Genomic DNA, 21,514 nt, shown 5'->3' with positions numbered 1-21,514 from the left:
ACCAATCATCTCTGTTTGCACTAAGATGGAAAAGAATAACAGAGGTGGTGTTTTGGGTAAAATCAGTGAAATAGATGATGACTAAACCCTGACTAGCCCTGTTTGGCCCTGTTGTGGAAACCAGGCAGACAAGTTCCTTTCAACAACATGAGGACAAGAAATGTTTCCATTTTACTTTAAATCATGTTGTTGCACTTTACAAAATATATTACAGCTCTTTTTTACATAGAATGAATAGTTCATGACAATGTGGTTACATACAAATTCACTGTGTTTTACCAAAATATATTTTTCTTCATCTGTACAAGCTTCACAGCCTCTCTCTACAGTATGTTGGCTTCACAGGAGTCAGGCTGCAGTATCTGAAGTGTAACAATCAGTTTAATAGATTTTCTAAACCAGGGGTAGAAAAAGGCATAGATCACAGGATTTAGACAAGAGTTACAATAAAGCGGCCAGATCATAATGGCTAAATATAAAGCACCGCTTGAGGTATCCTGGCCTGCAAGAGAGGGATAGTAATATGGACAGAAACACATTAGAAACACAGCTATCACAATACCAAGAGTCCTGGCTGCTTTCCTCTCAGATTTCTTAGCAGTTACAGTCACTGAACGCTGGAGTGTGACAGCCACAATGTGGGATCGCATGGCACGAGCCTGAGACACAGCCACCACAAATACTCTCATATACAGAACTATGATGACAGTAATGGGAACAATAAAGGTCACAACAAGGTCAACAGCTCCTGCAATGTTGTTGATGACAACCACACACTCTCCAATGCAGGAATTATACCTGTCTGGTTGTTTCAGGTGATCATTTAGAATCAGACTGCTATAGAAAGCAGAACAGACCCAACACAGACAAACACAGATTTTAACTCTTCTCTGAGTGATTTTGGTGGGGTAACACAGAGGGTCACAAATAGCCACATAGCGGTCGACTGATATGAGCACCATGTTTCCTACTGAGGCAGAGGTAACAATGAAGGAAGCATAGTAAAAGAGAGCACATATGAGGTCACCCAGAAACCAGCAGGACTCTATATGGAGGATTTCAATCGGCATCAGCAGGAGGCCCACAAGGAAGTCTGAGACAGCCAGGGAGAGGAGGAGGAGGTTGGTGGGGGTGTGGAGCTGCCTGGAGTGGGAGAATATCATTATTAGTAGTAGTGGCAGTCTCAAAAGTACTGTTACATTAGTTGTAGTAGTAATAATAGTAGAAATAGTAATATATCTAATGCAAGATGTAACAGATGTAAAACATTATAAATGATCAAAAACATTATCAAAATTCCTGAATGTATTCATCACAAGCCTTTATGTGACATATACATACTAGCCCAAAGCCATTTCTTCTTATAAGTCTAACTGTTAATATTTAGCAATATAAAAATATTTCAGTCTATGCTGAGAAGTATATCTCTGCCTGTAATGAGAGATGGAGATGATGACCAGCTGGTTGAGAACCACGGTGAGCAGAGAGATGGAGGACAGCAGGATGTAGAGGAACATGGCCTCAGAGTGAGGACGTGTCGGCTTCCTGCAGGAAGTGTTGAGGAGCTGTGGAAAGCAGAGTTCACCTCCTTCCAGGGTCTCCATCATCAGAGAGAGAGGAGGAGAGGAGAAGCTGCTGAGGTCTGGCAGCTTTCTGACCAAAGCTCTCTATCACACAGCTGATTTATGTCTTTCCTCCCTCCCTTCTTTCACTCTTTCTGTCTCTCCATCCCTTCATCTCTTTTTCACTCTTTCTCTCTACAGACTGGTGCCTCCTCCCTCAATCCCTGCCTCGCTGCCTTCTGGAATAATCCTCTTCATCTTCATCTTCATCTTCATCACTCCCTCTCTCCTTCACCTCTCTTCATCACCTTTACCTCCCTGCTCTGATTTCCCTTCTCCTCGTCCCTTTTTGTTTACACACTAAAACTGGAACTTGGGACACAATCACTAAAACCTGAAACTCATGTATCAAATCCGTAAACCAAGTCTGCAAACCTACAAGCACATTTTCTGCTTTTCACTCAGTTTGCAATTCTCAATCACACTTTTTGCAAAACACAACACACAGTAACTACTGTGTAGTTTTCCCTCATTCTCTAGATTAGCACAGTATTCAAAAACTAAAATCACATGTGTTCATTTGGAGCACTGCCATCCCAAATGCTTAAATTCATTTACCAATTGGCAACATCCACTCATCACACATATAAACACTAATATCTGAATTGTTCACTCAGAAATCAGAGCTTTAGCTCTATAAAAAAGGCCACAGGTGAGCTCTCTTGTGTTTGAGAACAATGTTGCACTGACAGCTAGAGGAAGAGGAGTGACAGTAAGAGGAGGAAGAGGAGGACGAGGACAAAGAAGTGCAAGGAGAACAGTTATCTCAGATGAGATCCAGGTCACTTTGGTTCACCATTTGGTCAACATGGGTTGAGCATGAGGGAGGCTGGTCAGAGAGTCCATGGTGATGAATTGATGCGTTCAATGACACAGTCATTCTCCAATCTCTGTAGCTGCTGGGAGACTGCATCACGTACAGCAAAGGGCAGACGGCGTAACTTTTGCTGCACAGGCCATACCTCAGGTCTCACTGTGATGTTGTGGTCAAAGCCAGTAACTGTTCCAGTCTCTGTAGTGTGTGTCAACAGTAGTGTGAACCTCAGTTATAATAATAACAACTTCATTCATCTCAAGATGCAGGGCTTTGAAGAGATCCATGCCCAAGATGGATGTTCCTGCTGGTACAATATGAATGTACTTGGAGGCACAGTTTGTATTGTACGTCACCTTCAGTTCCAAGAAGCCAAGTCTAGCTCTGGGCTTTGAAAGGGTCACATGACTGAAATGTCTCTTGTGCATATGCTCAGGGAGAATAGAGACAGTAGAACCAGTATCGACTATCAAGTCAGCAGTAATTGTAGGGCCATCTGACGCATTAAGGGAGACATTGCATATCAGTTTACTATTCAGTGTAGTCACATCATCCTCATCAACTAGTAGTACTGTAACACACTCACTGGACACCTCTCCCACGTTGTATGAAGTGGTCTTACTCCTGCAAACCCTGGCAAAATGTCCATGTTTTTTGCGCTGTCTGCATGTGGCCGATTTAGCTGGGCACTTGGGATAACTTGCAATGTGTGTTGAGGATCCGCAGCGGCAGCATGTTTTACCAGCAGCCGTTAAGCTGTTCATCGCAGCTGTCCTTGAAGGCGGTCTGGAGGACGACGATGTTTCTGTTCATGCCTGTGCCTCCCTCCTCTGCGAAAAGTATTCCCACGCACCATGCCAACCATGGCTTCAGCTGCTGCTCCGGTAGTAGCCATAGCTTTAGCTTCAGCGACTGCACTTTAAATCTGAGCAGAAATTGGAAGAGCCGTCTCAAGCGTAGGCTTGTCCTCAAGCAGCATAATAAGCCATGCAGTTGCTGAATCTGTATTCATTTTAGATCGACAGCGGCTAGTTTAAAAGTTTGTACATGAGTTTTGGGAGTTTTGAGAGGCGGCAAGTCAATTTGGACGCCCCTGATTTGCATAAAGTAGAATAGAGCTCAACTTTATGTAAATGTGGAGTGGCCAACGTGATGTGCCGTCTCTCGAAACGCACTGCGGCACTACCAGAATGCATTGCACGGCCGCTTACATAGAAAATGAATGGGAAGCGTGAAAAAACTGACATATGAGCAGGGTGTTAAAAAATTACAGACCGATCTCACAGAAAAATGTGAAATGAACACGACATGTTAACAGCGAATTATGTGTTGGTGGAACGTAAAGTGTTAAATTTACGTGTTCCCAGCACGATACAGTTACGTGAAGGAGACACAACTATAAACAGGAAGTACCGTGACATTGAAGTAGCACGGTGGCTAGTAAGGCTGTTGTGGTCGGGGATGGGGGATGGCCGTATACATTTGCCTTCAATGTCGGCGACCAGGGTTCGATTCCCCAGCGTTTTCATAGGACATGCAACCGTAAGTCACATTTTAATTTCACATTTGTTTCCTTTTCCCTGTGTTCCCAGTGCTCTTTTGTCTGTCTCTCTCTTTCTGTCTTGTTGTGTGTGGGCGTGGTCTCCCCTCGTTCTCCTGACTCCCAGCTCAAGCTCTTCTTGCACACCTGCCTGTAATCTGCTCATCTCCAGTCTGCTCACCTGCTTTCCATCAGCTCATCAGCCCACAGTATATTATCCCCAGTTTGCCATCCACTCTCCGCCGGATCATACACTTTGTTCTTCCAAAGACTCTGCTACCATTCAGCCTGCCAGCCAGACTCCAGCCTCTATCCCCAGTCTTCCTGCCTCGCCTGCTTCCCTCGTCGGATCAGTTCGGCTCCCCGCTCTTTGGAGCCCGCTCTGCCTGGCTCTCCTCTGCACTTTCCCTGTCCTGCCTTGGCCCAGCCTCATGCCAATCCTCAGCTCCAGGTTTCTGACTGCCTGCCCAGGTCCTCGCTCCAGCTTCCAGCTACCAGCCCAGTAAATAAACTGTCTTTTGAACTGTGCTCATTGCCTCTTGTCTCTGTGTCTGCACTTGGGTTCACTTGCCTAGCCGTAACAGTATGATCCGGCCAGTCATGAACCCAGCGGACACAGCCAACCCTCTCTTGTCCCGGTGCAGTGGAAGAAAGCCCCGGGGGGGTTTCAGCCCCTTTCCCTGCCTGCTTGTCTGTCTCCCCTGCACTCTCAATCCCCAGTGCACTCAAGCCCCAAACCTCTCGTCTCCCGGCAGTGGAAGAAAGCTCTGGGGGGTTTCAGCCCCTTTCCCTGCCTGCTTACCTTGCCCGTCTAGCAGCCTTGTCTGCTAGCAACCGGCCAGCTAGCCTTCAGCCTGTCTCCCAGTTTGCTAGCTTTGGGCCTGCTAGCCACCAGCCTTTCTCCCAGTTTGCTAGCTTCGGGCCTGCTAGCCACCAGCCTGTCTCCCAGTCTGCTAGCCTTGGGTCTGCTAGCCTTCAGCCTGCACCTCGGACTTCTCGCAACCAGCCTGCACTCCAGTCGGTTATGCTCGGCGTCATGAGCCTGCAGTCTGCCTGTCCTGAACCTACCTGTCCTGATTCTGCATTTCCTGAACCCCATGAGACTAATATGGATCAGCTGTGGAGCCACCCTGACGTCCAGCGGTCACCCTATGAAGGGACTCGCCTTGCCATTTTCACGGGGAACTGCGGAGTCTCCAAGAGGAGGCGAGGTCCCCATGGCTCCCGACGCCACTGGCTCTCTCAGCAGCCCAGCGCCACAGAGTCTCTGCTGCCCAGCACCACGGAGTCTCTGCTACTCAGCATCACTACTGAGGTCCAGTCTGTTCCTGCTCCGCTAAAGCTCCCGGTTCCCGAGCTGCGGCAGTCTCCTGTTCATGTGCTGCTAAAGCCTTCTGTTTCTGAGCTGGTTAAGTCTTCTGTTCCTGTGTTGCAGCAATCTGCTGAGCCTGAGTTGCCGCAGTCTTCAGTACCTGTTCTGCTGCAGTCTCCTTTGGCTGTGCTCTGAAGCCTAGGTTACCATACTTTGAAAGTGGGAAAGAGAGTGATTTCATTCTCCTTGACATTGCTTTAGAGAGTTTGCTGGGCATTCATAATCACCTTTCTGAACATTATTAGTTTCAGGTTTTGATGGACCACTTGAGGCTTCCTAGTGCTACAGGTTGGCCAAATCCTTCATGCATTCAACCATGCCATATACCATTGCTCTAACAGCTTTAAGAGCAAAGTATGGCCAACCTCATCAATTGGTCCAAAGCGAGATCTCCAGTATTCATAATGCCCCACCTATAAAACCAGGTGATAACCATGCCTTCAAGAGTTCACCCTGTCAGTCCATTCTCCCATTGGTATGCTTCAGTCCATTGAGGGTCTTGAGGGTAATGAACTTCGATGTGGTTCCCATGTTGACAAGTTGCTCAGTAAGTTGCCTGCCTATTACCGTGACAGCTTCATTGAGTACTGTCTTACCCACAATATTCTGCAAGATGGCACTGGTAACACCTACACTTTGCCAGCCCTATCATCATGGCTGACGGTCAAAGCCCAGGCTAAGAGTATATCCAGTCAGGTCTTTCACCCGTTGGGTGCGGAAAAGAGACAAGGAGCTACTGGGAAGGAACCTCGGAAGAGAGTCTCCCACAACTATGTACCACACTAGCGCTTCAGCCTGTTCTGCCGGTCATTCAATAGCCGAACAATAGGTGAAGAAGAAACAGCCTAAAGGGAGGGCAAAGTTCCAGCCATACTGTCCTTACTGTAATAACTGGGAACATTTCCTGGGAACCTGCCCACAAATAAAGGCGTTTACAGTCTCACAACTTAGAGACTGGATTGCTAATAATGACCAATGCTACAAGTGTGCCCCTTGCCATCCTGCTAATATATGCACCCTTAAAAATGCTTGTAATACATGGAAGCAGATCCATCTCACTATTCTGCATGACACTGCACCAAAGGAATCGTCAGACCCCAACAAAGTCCTTATGGTACATGCCACCTCACAAGATGCATGCTTCTTGGACTGACCAAATTGTTCAACCGGAGTCATGTTGAAGATTGTTCCAGTTGTCCTACAGAATGAAGGACGAATGTTGAGGACCTTCGCAGTCCTTGACGTTGGTTCTGAGAGAACCATTGTACATACCCCTGCTGCCAGTTTTCTGAAGCTCCAGGGAGCCCTGAAGAATCTTCCCCTTCCGACTGTACGCCATGAGGTAGTCCAAGTACAAGGCTACTCTGGGTTCCACTGGAGGATGGGGGGCTGTAAGAAGGGGGAGGGGGGGGCGGTGGAGTAGATGGTGGTTGGAGGCAGAAAACAGATGAGTCAAGGGGGGGATGGGCAGGGGCCACCGTGTCAAATCTATTGAAGAACAGATTAAGTTCATTGGCCCTGTCCAAGCCGCCCTCAGCCCCTCTGCCGCCAGTCGGCCTGAAACCAGTGATGGTCTTCATGCCACTCCAGACTTCACTTTCAGGTCCCCTTGGATTGTCCTCACCTTCTCCCTATTGCCAGCTCTAAAAGCCCTTCTTTGTATTGAGGATGGCCTTGATGTCCTTTGTTACCAATGGTTTGTTATTTGAATAACAATGGACAGTCTTTGCTGAGACAGTGCAGTCCACACAGAATCTGTAGTTTTTAGCTGTATGTGTTAATTTCCTCCATTTAAAAAAAACCCAGTCGAAAGTCGTTTCATTTACTACACAATATTGAAAAGTGATCGCTATATTCTGTAGTCGCCTCCACCGAGTCAGCGCAAAGCAGGCAGCGGGCTGAGAGCGGACCGTTCCCGGCTGTCACTCAGGGAAACTCTCGCATCGAGGAGGAGGAGGCATCATGTGCGGGAGCTAGCGAGACAAAAGCCTGGTGTGGCAGCTGGATTTCTTTCAAACCTCCGCAACCTATACATCAAAATGAACCTTAGAACCTGTAGTTTTTAGCTGTATGTGTTAATTTCCTCCATTTAAAAAACCCAGTCGAAATATTGAAAAAAATGACATTTTACCTTGTATTTCAGTCAATATTCATCCGTTTAAGATGTAACATGCTGTATGTATCAGCCATAGGTTTCATGAAATTTTGACTTAGCGTCCACTAACACCCTACCAAGTATTTCATGGTTATTTAAACAGACAGCAACAAGTTCAAGTGACAGCAATAAGTGATTTGTGAAGCTAGCAATGGACTCTGCCGAACCCCCAGCAAAAACAAAATCGCAAAACAAGCAGTGCTATCTGGGAGCACTTTACAATGAGCCCAACTGATACAACTGAAGTCATCTGCAAATTGTGCAAGGCCACAATAAGGTGGTGGTGGGGTTCACAGTTCATAAAACTTAGTTTAGTTAAAAACTAAAAAAAAAATAAGAGAGAGAGAGAGAGAGAGAGAGAGAGAGAGAGAGAGAGAGAGATGAAAAGTACAGTATGAGGATGTGGAAATATATTTCATAATTAATTATATGCCAATATTAAATCAATTTGATGCTTTGAAGGCACAAAAATTGCATTGCCAATGAATATTAGATTAGAAAATACATTTGCCCGATTTAACGTGACTTCTGGTATAAACCACGCCCACTTCCGGTCTTCTATCCGAATACAGATACAGATAATTTTGTTGGTTGAACAGATACAGATACAGATAATGACGTCTCTGTACACCTCTATAAAGTAGTATATGATTATTGATATATTATTGTATACTAGTATATTAGTACCGTTGTATGTGTTGTACCCCACTAGCAAGGTCCTAGCTATAGATTAGGAAGCTGGGCTACACAAATATTTAAAGATATTTAGGACTGTGAATCGAACAATACGGCAAATCATGAACAAGGAAGGAAGGATGGCAGGTTATGTTCTATGTGTAAAACTCACTAAGAACAGCAGAGGGAGACACAGACCACGATTTCTGCAGCTTTATTTAATGTTTACTCATTACATTGCACACCTTGTATCCCATATTTTTGTATCCATGTGATGCAACAATGATGCTGTTGTTATATCTACCTCTGTATTATGTCTGTGTTTACCTAAATGATTTTAACGGTGCTTATGAATGATTAGAACAATGAGAAAACCAATTGAGAAAAATAATATGGAACTAAAGCCCACCTGACCAATCATCTCTGTTTGCACTAAGATGGAAAAGAATAACAGAGGTGGTGTTTTGGGAAAATCAGTGAAATAGATGATGACTAAACCCTGACTAGCCCTGTTTGGCCCTGTTGTGGAAACCAGGCAGACAAGTTCCATTCAACAGCATGAGGACAAGAAATGTTTCCATTTTACTTTAAATCATGTTGTTGCACTTTACAAAATATATTACAGCTCTTATTTACATAGAATGAATAGTTCATGACAATGTGGTTACATACAAATTCACTGTGTTTTACCAAAATATATTTTTCTTCATCTGTCCAAGCTTCACAGCCTCTCTCTACAGTATGTTGGCTTCACAGGAGTCAGGCTGCAGTATCTGAAGTGTAACAATCAGTTTAATAGATTTTCTAAACCAGGGGTAGAAAAAGGCATAGATCACAGGGTTTAGACAGGAGTTACAATAAAGCAGCCAGATCATAAAGGCTAAATATAAAGCACCGCTTGAGGTGTCCTGGCCTGCAAGAGAGGGATAGTAATATGGACAGAAACATATTAGAAAAACAACTATGACAATACCAAGAGTCCTGGCTGCTTTCCTCTCAGATTTCTTAGCAGTTACAGTCACTGAACGCTGGAGTGTGACAGCCACAATGTGGGATCGCATGGCACGAGCCTGAGACACAGCCACCACAAATACTCTCATATACAGAACTATGATGACAGTAATGGGACCAATAAAGGTCACAACAAGGTCAACAGCTCCTGCTATATAGCTAATGACAACCACACACTCTCCAACACAGGAATTATACCTGTCTGGTTGTTTCAGGTGATCCTTTAGAATCAGACTGCTATAGAAAGCAGAACAGACCCAACACAGACAAACACAGATTTTAACTCTTCTCTGAGTGATTTTGGTGGGGTAACGCAGAGGGTCACAAATAGCCACATAGCGGTCGACTGATATGAGCACCATGTTTCCTACTGAGGCAGAGGTAACAATGAAGGAAGCATAGTAAAAGAGAGCACATATGAGGTCACCCAGAAACCAGCAGGACTCTATACGGATGATTTCAATCGGCATCAGCAGGAGGCCCACAAGGAGGTCTGAGACAGCCAGGGAGAGGAGGAGGAGGTTGGTGGGGGTGTGGAGCTGCCTGGAGTGGGAGAATATCATTATTAGTAGTAGTGGCAGTCTCAAAAGTACTGTTACATTAGTTGTAGTAGTAATAATAGTAGAAATTGTAGTATGTCTAATGCAAGATGTAACAGATGTAAAACATTATAAATGATCAAAAACATTATCAAAATTCCTGAATGTATTCATCACAAGCCTTTATGTGACATATACATACTAGCCCAAAGCCATTTCTTCTTATAAGTCTAACTGTTAATATTTAGCAATATAAAAATATTTCAGTCTATGCTGAGAAGTATATCTCTGCCTGTAATGAGAGATGGAGATGATGACCAGCTGGTTGAGAACCACGGTGAGCAGAGAGATGGAGGACAGCAGGATGTAGAGGAACATGGCCTCAGAGTGAGGACGTGTCGGCTTCCTGCAGGAAGTGTTGAGGAGCTGTGGAAAGCAGAGTTCACCTCCTTCCAGGGTCTCCATCATCAGAGAGAGAGGAGGAGAGGAGAAGCTGCTGAGGTCTGGCAGCTTTCTGACCAAAGCTCTCTATCACACAGCTGATTTATGTCTTTCCTCCCTCCCTTCTTTCACTCTTTCTGTCTCTCCATCCCTTCATCTCTTTTTCACTCTTTCTCTCTACAGACTGGTGCCTCCTCCCTCAATCCCTGCCTCGCTGCCTTCTGGAATAATCCTCTTCATCTTCATCTTCATCTTCATCACTCCCTCTCTCCTTCACCTCTCTTCATCACCTTTACCTCCCTGCTCTGATTTCCCTTCTCCTCGTCCCTTCCTAATCCCAAATGCAATGATGGGTTCAGCATTGTGACATTACAGTTTTTCCACAATTGTTTACACACTAAAACTGGAACTTGGGACACAATCACTAAAACCTGAAACTCATGTATCAAATCCCTAAACCAAGTCTGCAAACCTACAAGCACATTTTCTGCTTTTCACTCAGTTTGCAATTCTCAATCACACTTTTTGCAAAACACAACACACAGTAACTACTGTGTAGTTTTCCCTCATTCTCTAGATTAGCACAGTATTCAAAAACTAAAATCACATGTGTTCATTTGGAGCACTGCCATCCCAAATGCTTAAATTAATTTACCAATTGGCAACATCCACTCATCACACATATAAACACTAATATCTGAATTGTTCACTCAGAAATCAGAGCTTTAGCTCTATGAAAAAGGCCACAGGTGAGCTCTCTTGTGTTTGAGAACAATGTTGCAATGACAGCTAGAGGAAGAGGAGTGACAGGAAGAGGAGGAAGAGGAGGACGAGGACAAAGAAGTGCAAGGAGAACAGTTATCTCAGATGAGATCCAGGTCACTTTGGTTCACCATTTGGTCAACATGGGTTGGGCATGAGGGAGGCTAGGCAGAGAGTCCATGGTGATGAATTGATGCGTTCAATGACACAGTCATTCTCCAATCTCTGTAGCTGCTGGGAGACTGCATCACGTACAGCAAAGGGCGGACGGCGTAACTTTTGCTGCACAGGCCATACCTCAGGTCTCACTGTGATGTTGTGGTCAAAGCCAGTAACTGTTCCAGTCTCTGTAGTGTGTGTCAACAGTAGTGTGCTGTACAGGGACAGTAGGGGGTGTACTGGTAGTGACACAAGCATCTTTTCACAAACAAAGACCACGCCACTATGAGATGTATTTAGACAGTTTATTGAGAGAGAGAGGTGTTGAGAACGGAGGGATGAAACAAGGGTCGAGGATAGAGGGATGAATCAGGGGTCGAGACGAGGGGATGAATTGAGGGTTCGGATGAGTTGGGGTCGATGGTCAGCCGAGGAACTCAGGGAATTGGGACTCAGGGTGGGGGCACTGTCTCGCTGATGGGGAGTCTTCTGGCTCCATCATTTCCACCTGTGGTTCCTGTACTGAGGGAGAAGAGCATGAAAGACTGAGAAAAAAGGGGTTTGGGGGGAGGGATGTGAGAACTGAGACATACGAGAAAGAGAAAGGGTAATGGTTAGGTGCATTTAAATAGAGTGGAGCAGGAAATTGAATGTGTGCTTGAGGCGTGGTCTTAGTTCCTGAACCTTAGTTATAATAACAACTTCATTAATCTCGAGATGCAGGGCTTTGAAGAGATCCATGCCCAAGATGGATGTTCCTAATGTACTTGGAGGCACAGTTTGTATTGTACGTCACCTTCAGTTCCAAGAAGCCAAGTCTAGCTCTGGGCTTTGAAAGGGTCACATGACTGAAATGTCTGCCATGATCTGCCCCTCTCAGCCCTAGCCCTTGTGTCTGCCATGATCTGCCCCTGTCTGCCCCTGTGTCCTGGTCAACCACTCCTTTCACTCCCCAGTCCTGCCATCCTCCCACCAGCCACCGGATGTCCTCGGACTTTCCTCCCTTCTGTGCGCCTTCCCTCCACACCTGCCCTGCATCACCCTCGTTAGCCCTGTTACCTTGTTCCCCCTTCACCAGCCTGCTTCCACCTATCAGCTCCCGGACTCTTTTCCCTCCTGCCAGCTGTTCCTCGTTTCTCCGTTAGTCTGTGTGTATTAATAGTCTGTGTTCCATGGTGTGATTGCCAGTTCGTCTGTTGTGTTTCTCCGTGTTACCTGCTTCGCCTTCTGCTCTGTATTCTGTGTTTCATGTGGAAATCTTCCTGCCTTGTTACCGGCCAGGTTTGGTTTTTGTCTTCCTTTATTTGCCAGCCTGTTGCGGTTTTTGCTTTTTGGATTTTCTGTTTTGTACTCTGCCTAAGTTTCAGCTATTAAAGCTTCTTGCTTCAGAAAAGCTCTCTGCCTCGACTGTCTGCATTTGGGTCCTAATCCCTGCCCCTGACACATTGCTGTTTCTGAAGCACTTTACTGCCTCCCCCAAACCTCCTGAATGGTCCTACATGGTCAGGATTATAGTATGTTGTTGCCTCAATACCCATCTCTTTACAGATTAAGTTTCCTACTAGGGCTGCAGCTATCGATTATTTTAGTAATCGAGTATTCTACCGATTATTCCATCGATTAATCGGATAAGAAATACTTTTGCTTTATTAAAGAGCAATAGTAAATATACAAAAGAGAAAAGCTGTCCGCACGAAGCTGTCCATACGACACTGTGATTTACTGAAAACGAGGTGAAATAATAATTATTATTGATATTTATTACTAGGCCTAAATATCATACAAGTTCATAAGACTGGCTAATGTACATTTATTTACTATGTTGAAGGGTTGCCCTACACCTGCTGACCCTACTCACTGCAATCAAACTAAACTGAATATACCTGCTGTATTGGACTGGTGCATTTTAGGCTCCAATTGCTACTTACACCACCTGATATTTTGCTTTCTGGGGTATTTTATGCATCACTGTGAGGGGAGTAGGTGTGTGTGTGTGTGCGTGTGTGTGTGTGTATGTGTGTGTGACTATCATAATAATAACATGAATGAAGCTCAGGCTTTCACAAATTGACTGCAGCATTTTATTTTCTGTGGTTATTTTCTTGAGCAAAACTTAGCTAACTTAGGGACATCATAACTAGCCACCATATTGATTTACGTTCTTAACTAGCCATTACATATAGCCATAATTAACGTGCATTCTTTACTAGCCTTCATCTCATCCCGTTTTAATATTAAGTGCTGACTCCGCCCACCCGGGCCAGTTTCGGCGTACGCCGGTAGCAATTACAAGTGGACTCTATCCTACAGTCCCTGCTCCCAGCGGAGGGAGGGAGCTACGCTGTGTGTGGGAAGCGCTGTGACCGTCAGACCTCTCTGGATTAGACAAGCAAGTAGAGAAAACCGGCATCAGCCGAACCAATTTATTGCCAAATGCTTTGGGATTCAACACATTAACATTGCTTCCCAGGGTCAGAAAAAGTCGGCAGATTTGTCGCTAGTCGCTTTTGAGAAATAAAGTCGCCAGGGGGGTCTGAAAAGTCGCTAAGTCTAGCGACAAAGTCGCCAAGTTGGCAACACTGGATCCGAAACTTTGGACACTTTCTGTCGTTTTCTCTGGCCTGTCTCTTCTCTTCGCCCCTCGCTATTTTCTCTTTCTCCAGCGCGTTGTGCAACAGTAATAATCATCCGTGCGAAACACTGAGTGTGTATATAGTTATATGGATTACACGAAGCTTCGATGCAAAGTAATAAGTAAGTAATCGAGTTACTCGAGTTTCTCGAGGAATCGTTTCAGCCCTATTTCCTACATATATCTCTGAAGATTACCCTGTTATGAGCTTGTAGGTGGCAGTCTCCATAGCTGATTTGTGGCTTATCCTTACCATGGGGTGATAAGTTGATAATCAGATGGATATGGCCATGACATTTACTATACATGGCCTTAGATCAGTGAGCTTCTTAAAATAATATCCTAACTAGTGTTGTTGCTAAAAAAAGTTGTAGGCGTCCAATACTGCTGCAAGAGGTTTTACCATGGACGCACCCAGTGCGTTCGCGAAAGGGTACCTTTTGCATCGTCATATGAAGTTAATTAGTTAACTTAGGTTCGGGAGCAGGGCCACGCCTCAACCACACCTCTAATCATCTGCCTAGCCTACTTATACCTGGTCAACCCCTCCTGCCTCGTTTGTCTCAGATCTGTCGAGAACAGACAGACCGTGCATCGCTCCTAAATGCTCGACAGCATTAGTAAACTCAGAAATTTGATTGCAAACAGTCAACTCACCATGGATCCCGAACTGCGGCTCAATCCACCCGATTCAGACGATGATGATGACTTGTTTGGAACCGGTTATCCTCAACCAGACCACAGCCAAGCGCCCCAGCGGAGTCGCCTGCGCTCAGTGGTTAACGTACCACGGCCCCGTCGGCTTCTCCACTCAAGCTCCACCAACGAGATCTTTCTGACTCCCAGCAGATCTCAGGCCTCCTCTCCTCCTTCAGCGAGGGCCGAAAACCATGGTCGTAGGAGCCGGCTCCAACCCTCTTCTCATCGGCAGCAGCCCCCCTCACGTAGGCCTATAGTCCTCGGCGATCCACCACAACGCACTCGCGGTGTGCCCTCATGTTCCACTCGGCAGTCTCCTCGTCCACAAACAGAGCCCGACATCAGAGACTGGACCGTCGCCCGCCTCCAATGTTTCCTGAGAGGGAAAGGCATTCCCTTCCACCGCGGCGACAATAAAGCTACACTGTTTAAACTATATTCAGCCTCCATCAATACAGCAACAACAAACACCGTACCTCCCGCTCTTCTGGCTTCCTCGCCAGAGCCAACCACCGCCCGTGTCGTCAGGCGTGACGTCACAGAGCCTCCGCCGCCACAGCCGCAGCCTGCATCATCAGCCCCCCCTGGTGGGGGGCAGGTCGTATGTCCCCCTGTGCCTGCTCCCTCCGTTTCAGACTTCTCTCAGCTGATCTCAGCTTTCTTTTCATCCCTGTCTTCGCAGGCTTCACAAAATCCCTGTGCACATACATCCTTTCATCCCATCATCCCTTCCTCTACCCTTCCTTCAGCCGCTCACAGCAACACGGCTTCCGCTCCCCCCTTTTCTTTCACAGCCAACACAGCAGCACGAGAGCCCCTTCCAGCAACTCAAGGGGTCCCGCCACAGGCTAATCAAGTCGGTTATTCCCAGCCTCCTCCTTCATTTCCAACTGGTCTGTCCTCCCCCCCCCCCCCCCCATCCCCAACACCCAAATGTTTTTTATCCTTGTGCCAATAATTACACTCTAGCCACAGCAGCTCCACCCACCCAGCCAGCTTCGTCAGTTTGTCGCCCTTCTCCCAAGGTACATGTCCTTGCCACTGCTCTACAAAACCATCCAGATAGACAGTTCGTTCACTTTCTCATCGATGGCTTCACACATGGTTTCCATCCAGGTATAGAAGTACTTCCCGATACTTCCCACGTCTCTCACAACCTTCAGTCCGCTCTTGCGGAACCTCACACTGTCGACACCCTATTGGCCAAGGAAGTCAAGGAAGGATTCATGATAGGCCCATTCGACAATCCTCCTTTTCCAGTATTCCGCATCAGCCCAATAGGCGTCGCCACTCGGAAATACTCCGGAAAAAAGAGGCTGATAATGGACCTGTCTTCCCCACATGGCTCACACATTCCGAGCATCAACAGTGTCATTCCTAGTCCGATTTCTCTATGCAATATGCAACCATCGACCATGCCATCACCCTCATCCGTTTAGCAGGACGCGGAGCTTGGCTTTCTAAAGCAGCCATCACCAGCGCATTCAAAGTCTTGCCAATCCATCCAGACTTCTGGCGTTTTTTCGGTGTTTGCTGGAAAGGTGCATATTATTTTTCTGTGCGCCTTACCTTCGGCTGCAGAAGCAGTCCTAGGATCTTCGACTCTCTTTCAGAAGCCCTGTGCTGGATCCTGACTAACAACCACAGACTCCCTTACATACTCCATCTTCTCGACGATTTCCTCGTCGTCACTCCACCAGCCTCACCTCCTCACCTCGGGCTCACTACACTCACAAAAGTTTTCTCAGAACTTGGTGTCCCTCTTTCTGAGGAGAAAACCTCAGGGCCTAGCACATCCATTGAGTTCTTAGGCATCACCCTGGACTCAATTTCCTTCCAGGCATCTCTGCCCTCAGAGAAAATACAGCGCATCACTCTGCTCCTGTCGAATTATCTCCTGGCAGACAGATGCACCAAACGCCAGCTACTAGCCCTCCTTGGCCATCTCAATTATGCCATTCGCATAATTCCACAAGCAAAATCCTTCCTGTCCAACCTTCTGACTAAAGCTGTCGGTGTCCCCCCCCAAGCACTCTCTCAGCCTACCTAACTGGCTGGAATTGTTTCAAGGCATACCACGCCACCTACCAGCTGTCATTTCCCTCTCTGGACGTCATGTCTATCTGCAATTTTATCACCCATGCTCATTCTGTCCAAAAAATCCGGTCCTCCACCATCCAGACCTACTTAGCAGGAATCAACTTCTTCTTCAAACTAGTCACTGGCCTCCATTGTCCTCCTACCTCCCATTCCTATGTTACCATGTTAATCAAAGGCTTGCGCAAACAGGAACCTGCTCTCCCAGCCAGACGCTTGCCACTCACTTCTGACCTTCTCAGCCTCTGCATCCGTTCTCTACGTTCAGGCTACATATCCCCTATGGTCGATTTGACCCTAGAATCCATGTTCCTGCTGGCTTTTTTAGGCTTCCTGAGGTGCTCCGAATTTGCCCCGACTTCATCTGCCTATAATCCTTCTCGTCATCCCAGTCTATCTGATATAACCATCCACACTTCCGACTCTCTCATATTCAAGCTCCGAAGGAATAAAACAGATCAGCTGGGAATTTCTTTCCCTATTTACATTTTCCGCCTCGACTCCTATCTCAGCCCATACGAGCCGCTGGCCAAATACATCAGCTCTAGGTATGCCGCCGAGGCATCACCTCAACACCCGCTCTTTCTCACCGAAACAGGAAAAATGACCACTCGATTCTGGTTCCAGAAGCATTTACACAGAGTCCTCCACATTTCAGGCATATCTTCAGAACACTATTCGAGCCATTCCTTCCGCATCAGCGCAGCATCCACAGCAGCCAGACTGAGCATCTCGGATCAAACCATCCAGGTCCTTGGCCGCTGGTAATCTTAGGCATATCGCTCCTATATCCGCAACAATCTTAACGATCTCCGTCAAGCTCACACTCAACTCAGCTCAATCTAAATCTGACTCTTTTGGGGGCCTGTTATCAGCTCAGGTGGGAACACGCCTGAGATGGAACCCCCACACTGAGTCTCCCTCCGCCCGGTCTCCAGTACGTCCTCCCAGACCAGCCTAACAGACGACATCCTCCTTCCACCTTCACCCCTCCCCTTACATCCATTCACTTGTCCTCAACATCCAATACCTCGGAATTTCCATTAAACCTTTAAATGACATATTGTTGTGGCGTGGTCCCTGCTAGTGAAAGTCACGCCAAGGGATTTGACAAAGCTTCAATACAAGACGAGTTGGGAACGAGAATGGGTTGGTGGTTCTGAGGAAAATGTGTAGCACAAAGGTAGCTGGATATGTGTACCAAGTTTTGTGTAAATCATGGTGTAGTTGTATATTTTGACCATTAATTATAGCACCCCTATCAGGCCAATTGGGGTAATATTTGCTGTGCAACATTTGCACACAACTTACCATCTCACAGGAATTTGTGAAAAATTTATGCCAGGCCCTCTCACTTTTCTGGCATTTGTGGTGCCCGCTATTGGTTGAATTTAGAATAGTTGTACACACGTTTCAACAGCTTTATGAAACATATTTAGCAAGTTAAGTGATGAATGTACAAACATGTTTTGAGTTATAATCTAATTCGTGTTAGACCACACCTGTTTTTGGCATTTGATGCGCCCTCTATTGACCGATTTCCATGAAATTTTCTTCCATTAATGCATCTACCAAGTTTTGCGATAATTGGACCAAGAGGTGTGGAGGTTTTTTGTGTTAAGCCACACCCATTTTCAAGTTCATTGGTTAATTGTGGCCATACTGTTCATCTGATTGTGTTCATTTATACATCGTTTGTGTATCTTGGTCCACTGATCGGTCAAAAAACCAAAATGAACAGTGATGCTGTCATCTTCTGCACTGTGTGTGTTTACCTAAAAACATTTGATGGGGCTTAAGACTGACTGGATTGAGAAAAACAATTAAATAAATAATGTACAGCAAACAAAGATTGAAATAAGAGTAGAATACTTCTTTCTTAACTAATACTTCTTCCAGACCAAACGTGCTATTAGAGGCACACAATCTAACACTGCATATTTCATAAAACTCAACAGTTGCTATCCTTCTCCATGCTCAGGCAGAGTGGGGTTTGCCAAGGCAGTTCCAACTCTGGGCCCTTCAGTTGGGAGATGAACTCACTAACCACAAGGCTGTCCTGCCTCCAAAGATAAGGTGAAAAGATCAAAAGCACCGTGGGTTTATCTGAAACTGTAAATCAGCTGGCAGATCAGACAAACGTTAGGAAGAGTCACAGATGTGATGTTTCATAAGCCCAGGCCAGCCCAGGAATTTAATCGCATGTAGACAACATGCCTTTAACCCAAAACTGGTATTCTGGAAGAAAAGAAACGACTCTTAATGTTTGTAGTAACTTTGGTAATGCAAAGATATCATACTTTCTGTGATATACATATGCAATGTTGAATTAGCAGCTTACATGAAACTGGGTGCTTCCCTAAAAACATTTATGGTGCTTACAAAAAATATTTTGAGGATGGAAACAACAACACCAAAGAAAATTAATATAGCAATCAAAGAACGACTCAAATGAGTTTTTTTTTTAAATTCTTGATAGAAAAAGTTTCATTTAACTCTCTCCACAGCCTCTCTCTACAGTATGTTGGCCTCACAGGAGTCAGGCTGCAGTATCTGAAGTGTAACAATGAGTTTAATAGATTTTCTAAACCAGGGGTAGAAAAAGGCATAGACCACAGGGTTTAAACAGGAGTTAAAATAGACCAGAAAGACCAAAAGGGCCACGTTCTCCTGGCCTGTGAGAGAGACAAAGTAATGTGGACAAAAGCATATTAGAAACACAACAATGACAATACCAAGAGTCCTGGCTGCTTTCCTCTCAGATTTCTTAGCAGTTACAGTCACTGAACGCTGGAGTGTGACAGCCACAGTGTGGGATCGCATGGCACGAGCCTGAGACACAGCCACCACAAATACTCTCATATACAGAACTATGATGACAGTAATGGGACCAATAAAGGTGAAAACAAGGTCAACAGCTCCTGCAATGTTGTTGATGACAACCACACACTCTCCAACGCAGGAATTATACCTGCCTGGTTCTCTCAGGTGATCATTTAGAATCAGACTGCCAAAGAAAGCAGAACAGACCCAACACAGACAAACACAGATTTTAACTCTTCCCTGAGTGATTTTGGTGGGGTAACACAGAGGGTCACAAATAGCCACATAGCGGTCGACTGATATCAGCACCATGTTTCCTACTGAGGCAGAGATGATGGTAAAGACAACAAAAAAAGACAAAGCACACATGAGGTCACCCAGGAACCAGCAGGCCTCTGTATAGAGCATTTCAGTCGGCATCAGGAGGCCTGCAAGGAAGTCTGAGACAGCCAGGGAGAGGAGGAGGAGGTTGGTGGGGGTGTGGAGCTGCCTGGAGAGAAAGGTGCATTAGATTCATTAATACTATTAGTATCAGTAGTATTTCTGATCAGTAGATGTGACAGAAATCAAGCATTATAAAAATACAAAAGCATTGTTTAACAACTTCTTTCTTCTCATCAGAGGCCAAGATGTGACAGTACCTCTGTTCTAGTCTATCAGCCATTTCTTTTGGTAAGTCTACCAGATTTATAAAGATTTGTACATGACAAAATCTATGGCCACCTGTAGTGGGAGATGGAGATGATGACCAGCAGGTTGAGAGCTGCAGTGAGAAGAGAGATGAGAGAGATGGAGGACAGCAGAATGTAGAAGAGCATGGCCTCAGAGTGAGGACGTGTTGGCTTCCTGCAGGAAGTGTTGAGGAGCTGTGGAAAGCAGAGTTCACCTCCTTCCAGGGTCTCCATCATCAGAGAGAGAGGAGGAGAGGAGAAGCTGCTGAGGTCTGGCAGCTTTCTGACCAAAGCTCTCTATCATACAGCTGATTTATCTCTCTCCTCCCTTTGCTTCTTTTCCTCCCTCCCTCTCTCTCATTCTGTCTCTTGGAGACTGATGTCCCTCTTCCTTCCTTTGCATCATCCTCTTCATCTTCATCACTATCTCTCTTCTTCCTCACCTCTTTTCTCGCCCCTTGACTTCTTTTCTCTACTCCTCCCTTCCAAATCTATCCTCCCTCTCTACTCACCATTTTTCTCTCCCAATTCACCCACTTCTAATGGTAATGGAAGTGAATTCATTAAATGATATATAACTCAATAGATGTTGCATTTTCACGAGGCGACTGATAAGTTGATTGTGCAACACCTCTCAACGTACCTCTCCACTATCTCTACACACAGAGGGAGGAATTTAGAAGCCTGTCACTCAATCTTTGACCTGACTAAGCCAAATTTGAGGAATGCATTTGTGCTTCAGTGCCATCTGCTGTTCAAACCAAAAATGATGTACTGTCCTCTGTATGTGTGTGTGTCTGTACCAAGGCTCCAGTAAGTCCAAGTATAGATGTCTGCAGGCTGGATAAGGGGGTGTGGGCACAGCCAAGGCCGGATTAAATGGCTAGATTACACTAGGCAGACTGTACTTTTCGCGTACGACAACAGCAGTGGAGAAGCAAAGAGTGCATGCAGGCACTAAGATGTGTTCACGACAACGGAACGTTGTTTGCACAGACAGTTCTACTCTTTGATGAAATGGGTACAACGTAGAAGAGAGAAACTGTTGGAATAATTGTACATAGAAGTTATCCTACATTTGCTTATACTGTTTGAGAGCTATATATGTGTGTGTGTGTGTCTGTGCGAGAGGATGTGTTAACTGTTTTTCAGAGATATCACGAAGCCTCACGGGCAGGCTCAGGGTCGAGGTGACCGCATTGAGGAGGCAGATAAGAAACACTCCTACAGGAAGGCGGAGGCCGCAACTATGCCTTTGATCTGAATGAAGACACCTGCTACAAACGAGAACTTCTTTGTAACCATGTTTAGAAAAAGATACGTAGAGAATTTCAGCCCGTGTGTCCCCCACCCTTTAGGGGCTGCAATCCTTTTGTAACTAGGAACCACCTTAAGGAAATAAAAAGAGAGGAGACGGCGGGACGGGTTCAGAGCGGGTTGGAAAGTGTAACTGAGCACGTTTCCGTCCGTTCTCCCTTGCAAGGAAGAAAACTCTAACTCTG

General features: G+C 45.7%; 3 protein-coding genes and 1 pseudogene across 3 annotated transcripts; 1 reads left to right on the top strand and 3 right to left on the bottom strand.

Moving 5' to 3' along the window:
• Positions 1-323: 323 nt before the first annotated feature.
• On the bottom strand, positions 324-2,945 carry LOC139918974 (trace amine-associated receptor 13c-like). The gene is made up of 3 exons (XM_071908519.2): positions 2,930-2,945; positions 1,432-1,721; positions 324-1,143 (listed from the first exon to the last, which is right to left on the bottom strand). The coding sequence occupies exons 2-3, from the start codon at positions 1,605-1,607 to the stop codon at positions 324-326; spliced, it is 996 nt and encodes a 331-aa protein (XP_071764620.2). The 5' UTR covers positions 1,608-1,721; positions 2,930-2,945.
• A 5,967-nt stretch (positions 2,946-8,912) lies between these two features.
• LOC144539853 (trace amine-associated receptor 13c-like) lies at positions 8,913-10,305 on the bottom strand. Its single transcript, XM_078286052.1, has 2 exons — positions 10,021-10,305; positions 8,913-9,732 (listed from the first exon to the last, which is right to left on the bottom strand). The coding sequence occupies exons 1-2, from the start codon at positions 10,194-10,196 to the stop codon at positions 8,913-8,915; spliced, it is 996 nt and encodes a 331-aa protein (XP_078142178.1). The 5' UTR covers positions 10,197-10,305.
• Positions 10,306-14,380: 4,075 nt separating this feature from the next.
• Positions 14,381-16,471, top strand: LOC144539881 (uncharacterized; annotated as a pseudogene).
• A 2,561-nt stretch (positions 16,472-19,032) lies between these two features.
• LOC139918976 (trace amine-associated receptor 13c-like) lies at positions 19,033-20,246 on the bottom strand. The gene is made up of 2 exons (XM_071908520.2): positions 20,065-20,246; positions 19,033-19,831 (listed from the first exon to the last, which is right to left on the bottom strand). The coding sequence occupies exons 1-2, from the start codon at positions 20,244-20,246 to the stop codon at positions 19,033-19,035; spliced, it is 981 nt and encodes a 326-aa protein (XP_071764621.2).
• Between the last annotated feature and the right edge of the window lie 1,268 nt (positions 20,247-21,514).

Source organism: Centroberyx gerrardi, chromosome 10 (genome assembly GCF_048128805.1).
Source record: "Centroberyx gerrardi isolate f3 chromosome 10, fCenGer3.hap1.cur.20231027, whole genome shotgun sequence".
NCBI lineage: Eukaryota > Metazoa > Chordata > Actinopteri > Beryciformes > Berycidae > Centroberyx > Centroberyx gerrardi.
This window is presented reverse-complemented; position numbering and strand designations above follow the sequence as displayed.

Coding starts and splice junctions, on each gene's coding strand:
- LOC139918974 (XM_071908519.2), bottom strand. CDS start 1,607: ATGATGGAGACCCTGGAAGGAGGTGAACTCTGCTTTCCACAGCTCCTC. Junction 1,144..1,431: donor ATCTCCATCTCTCATTACAG/GCAGAGATATAC, acceptor CTCCCACTCCAG/GCAGCTCCACACCCCCACCA.
- LOC144539853 (XM_078286052.1), bottom strand. CDS start 10,196: ATGATGGAGACCCTGGAAGGAGGTGAACTCTGCTTTCCACAGCTCCTC. Junction 9,733..10,020: donor ATCTCCATCTCTCATTACAG/GCAGAGATATAC, acceptor CTCCCACTCCAG/GCAGCTCCACACCCCCACCA.
- LOC139918976 (XM_071908520.2), bottom strand. CDS start 20,246: ATGGAGACCCTGGAAGGAGGTGAACTCTGCTTTCCACAGCTCCTCAAC. Junction 19,832..20,064: donor ATCTCCATCTCCCACTACAG/GTGGCCATAGAT, acceptor CTTTCTCTCCAG/GCAGCTCCACACCCCCACCA.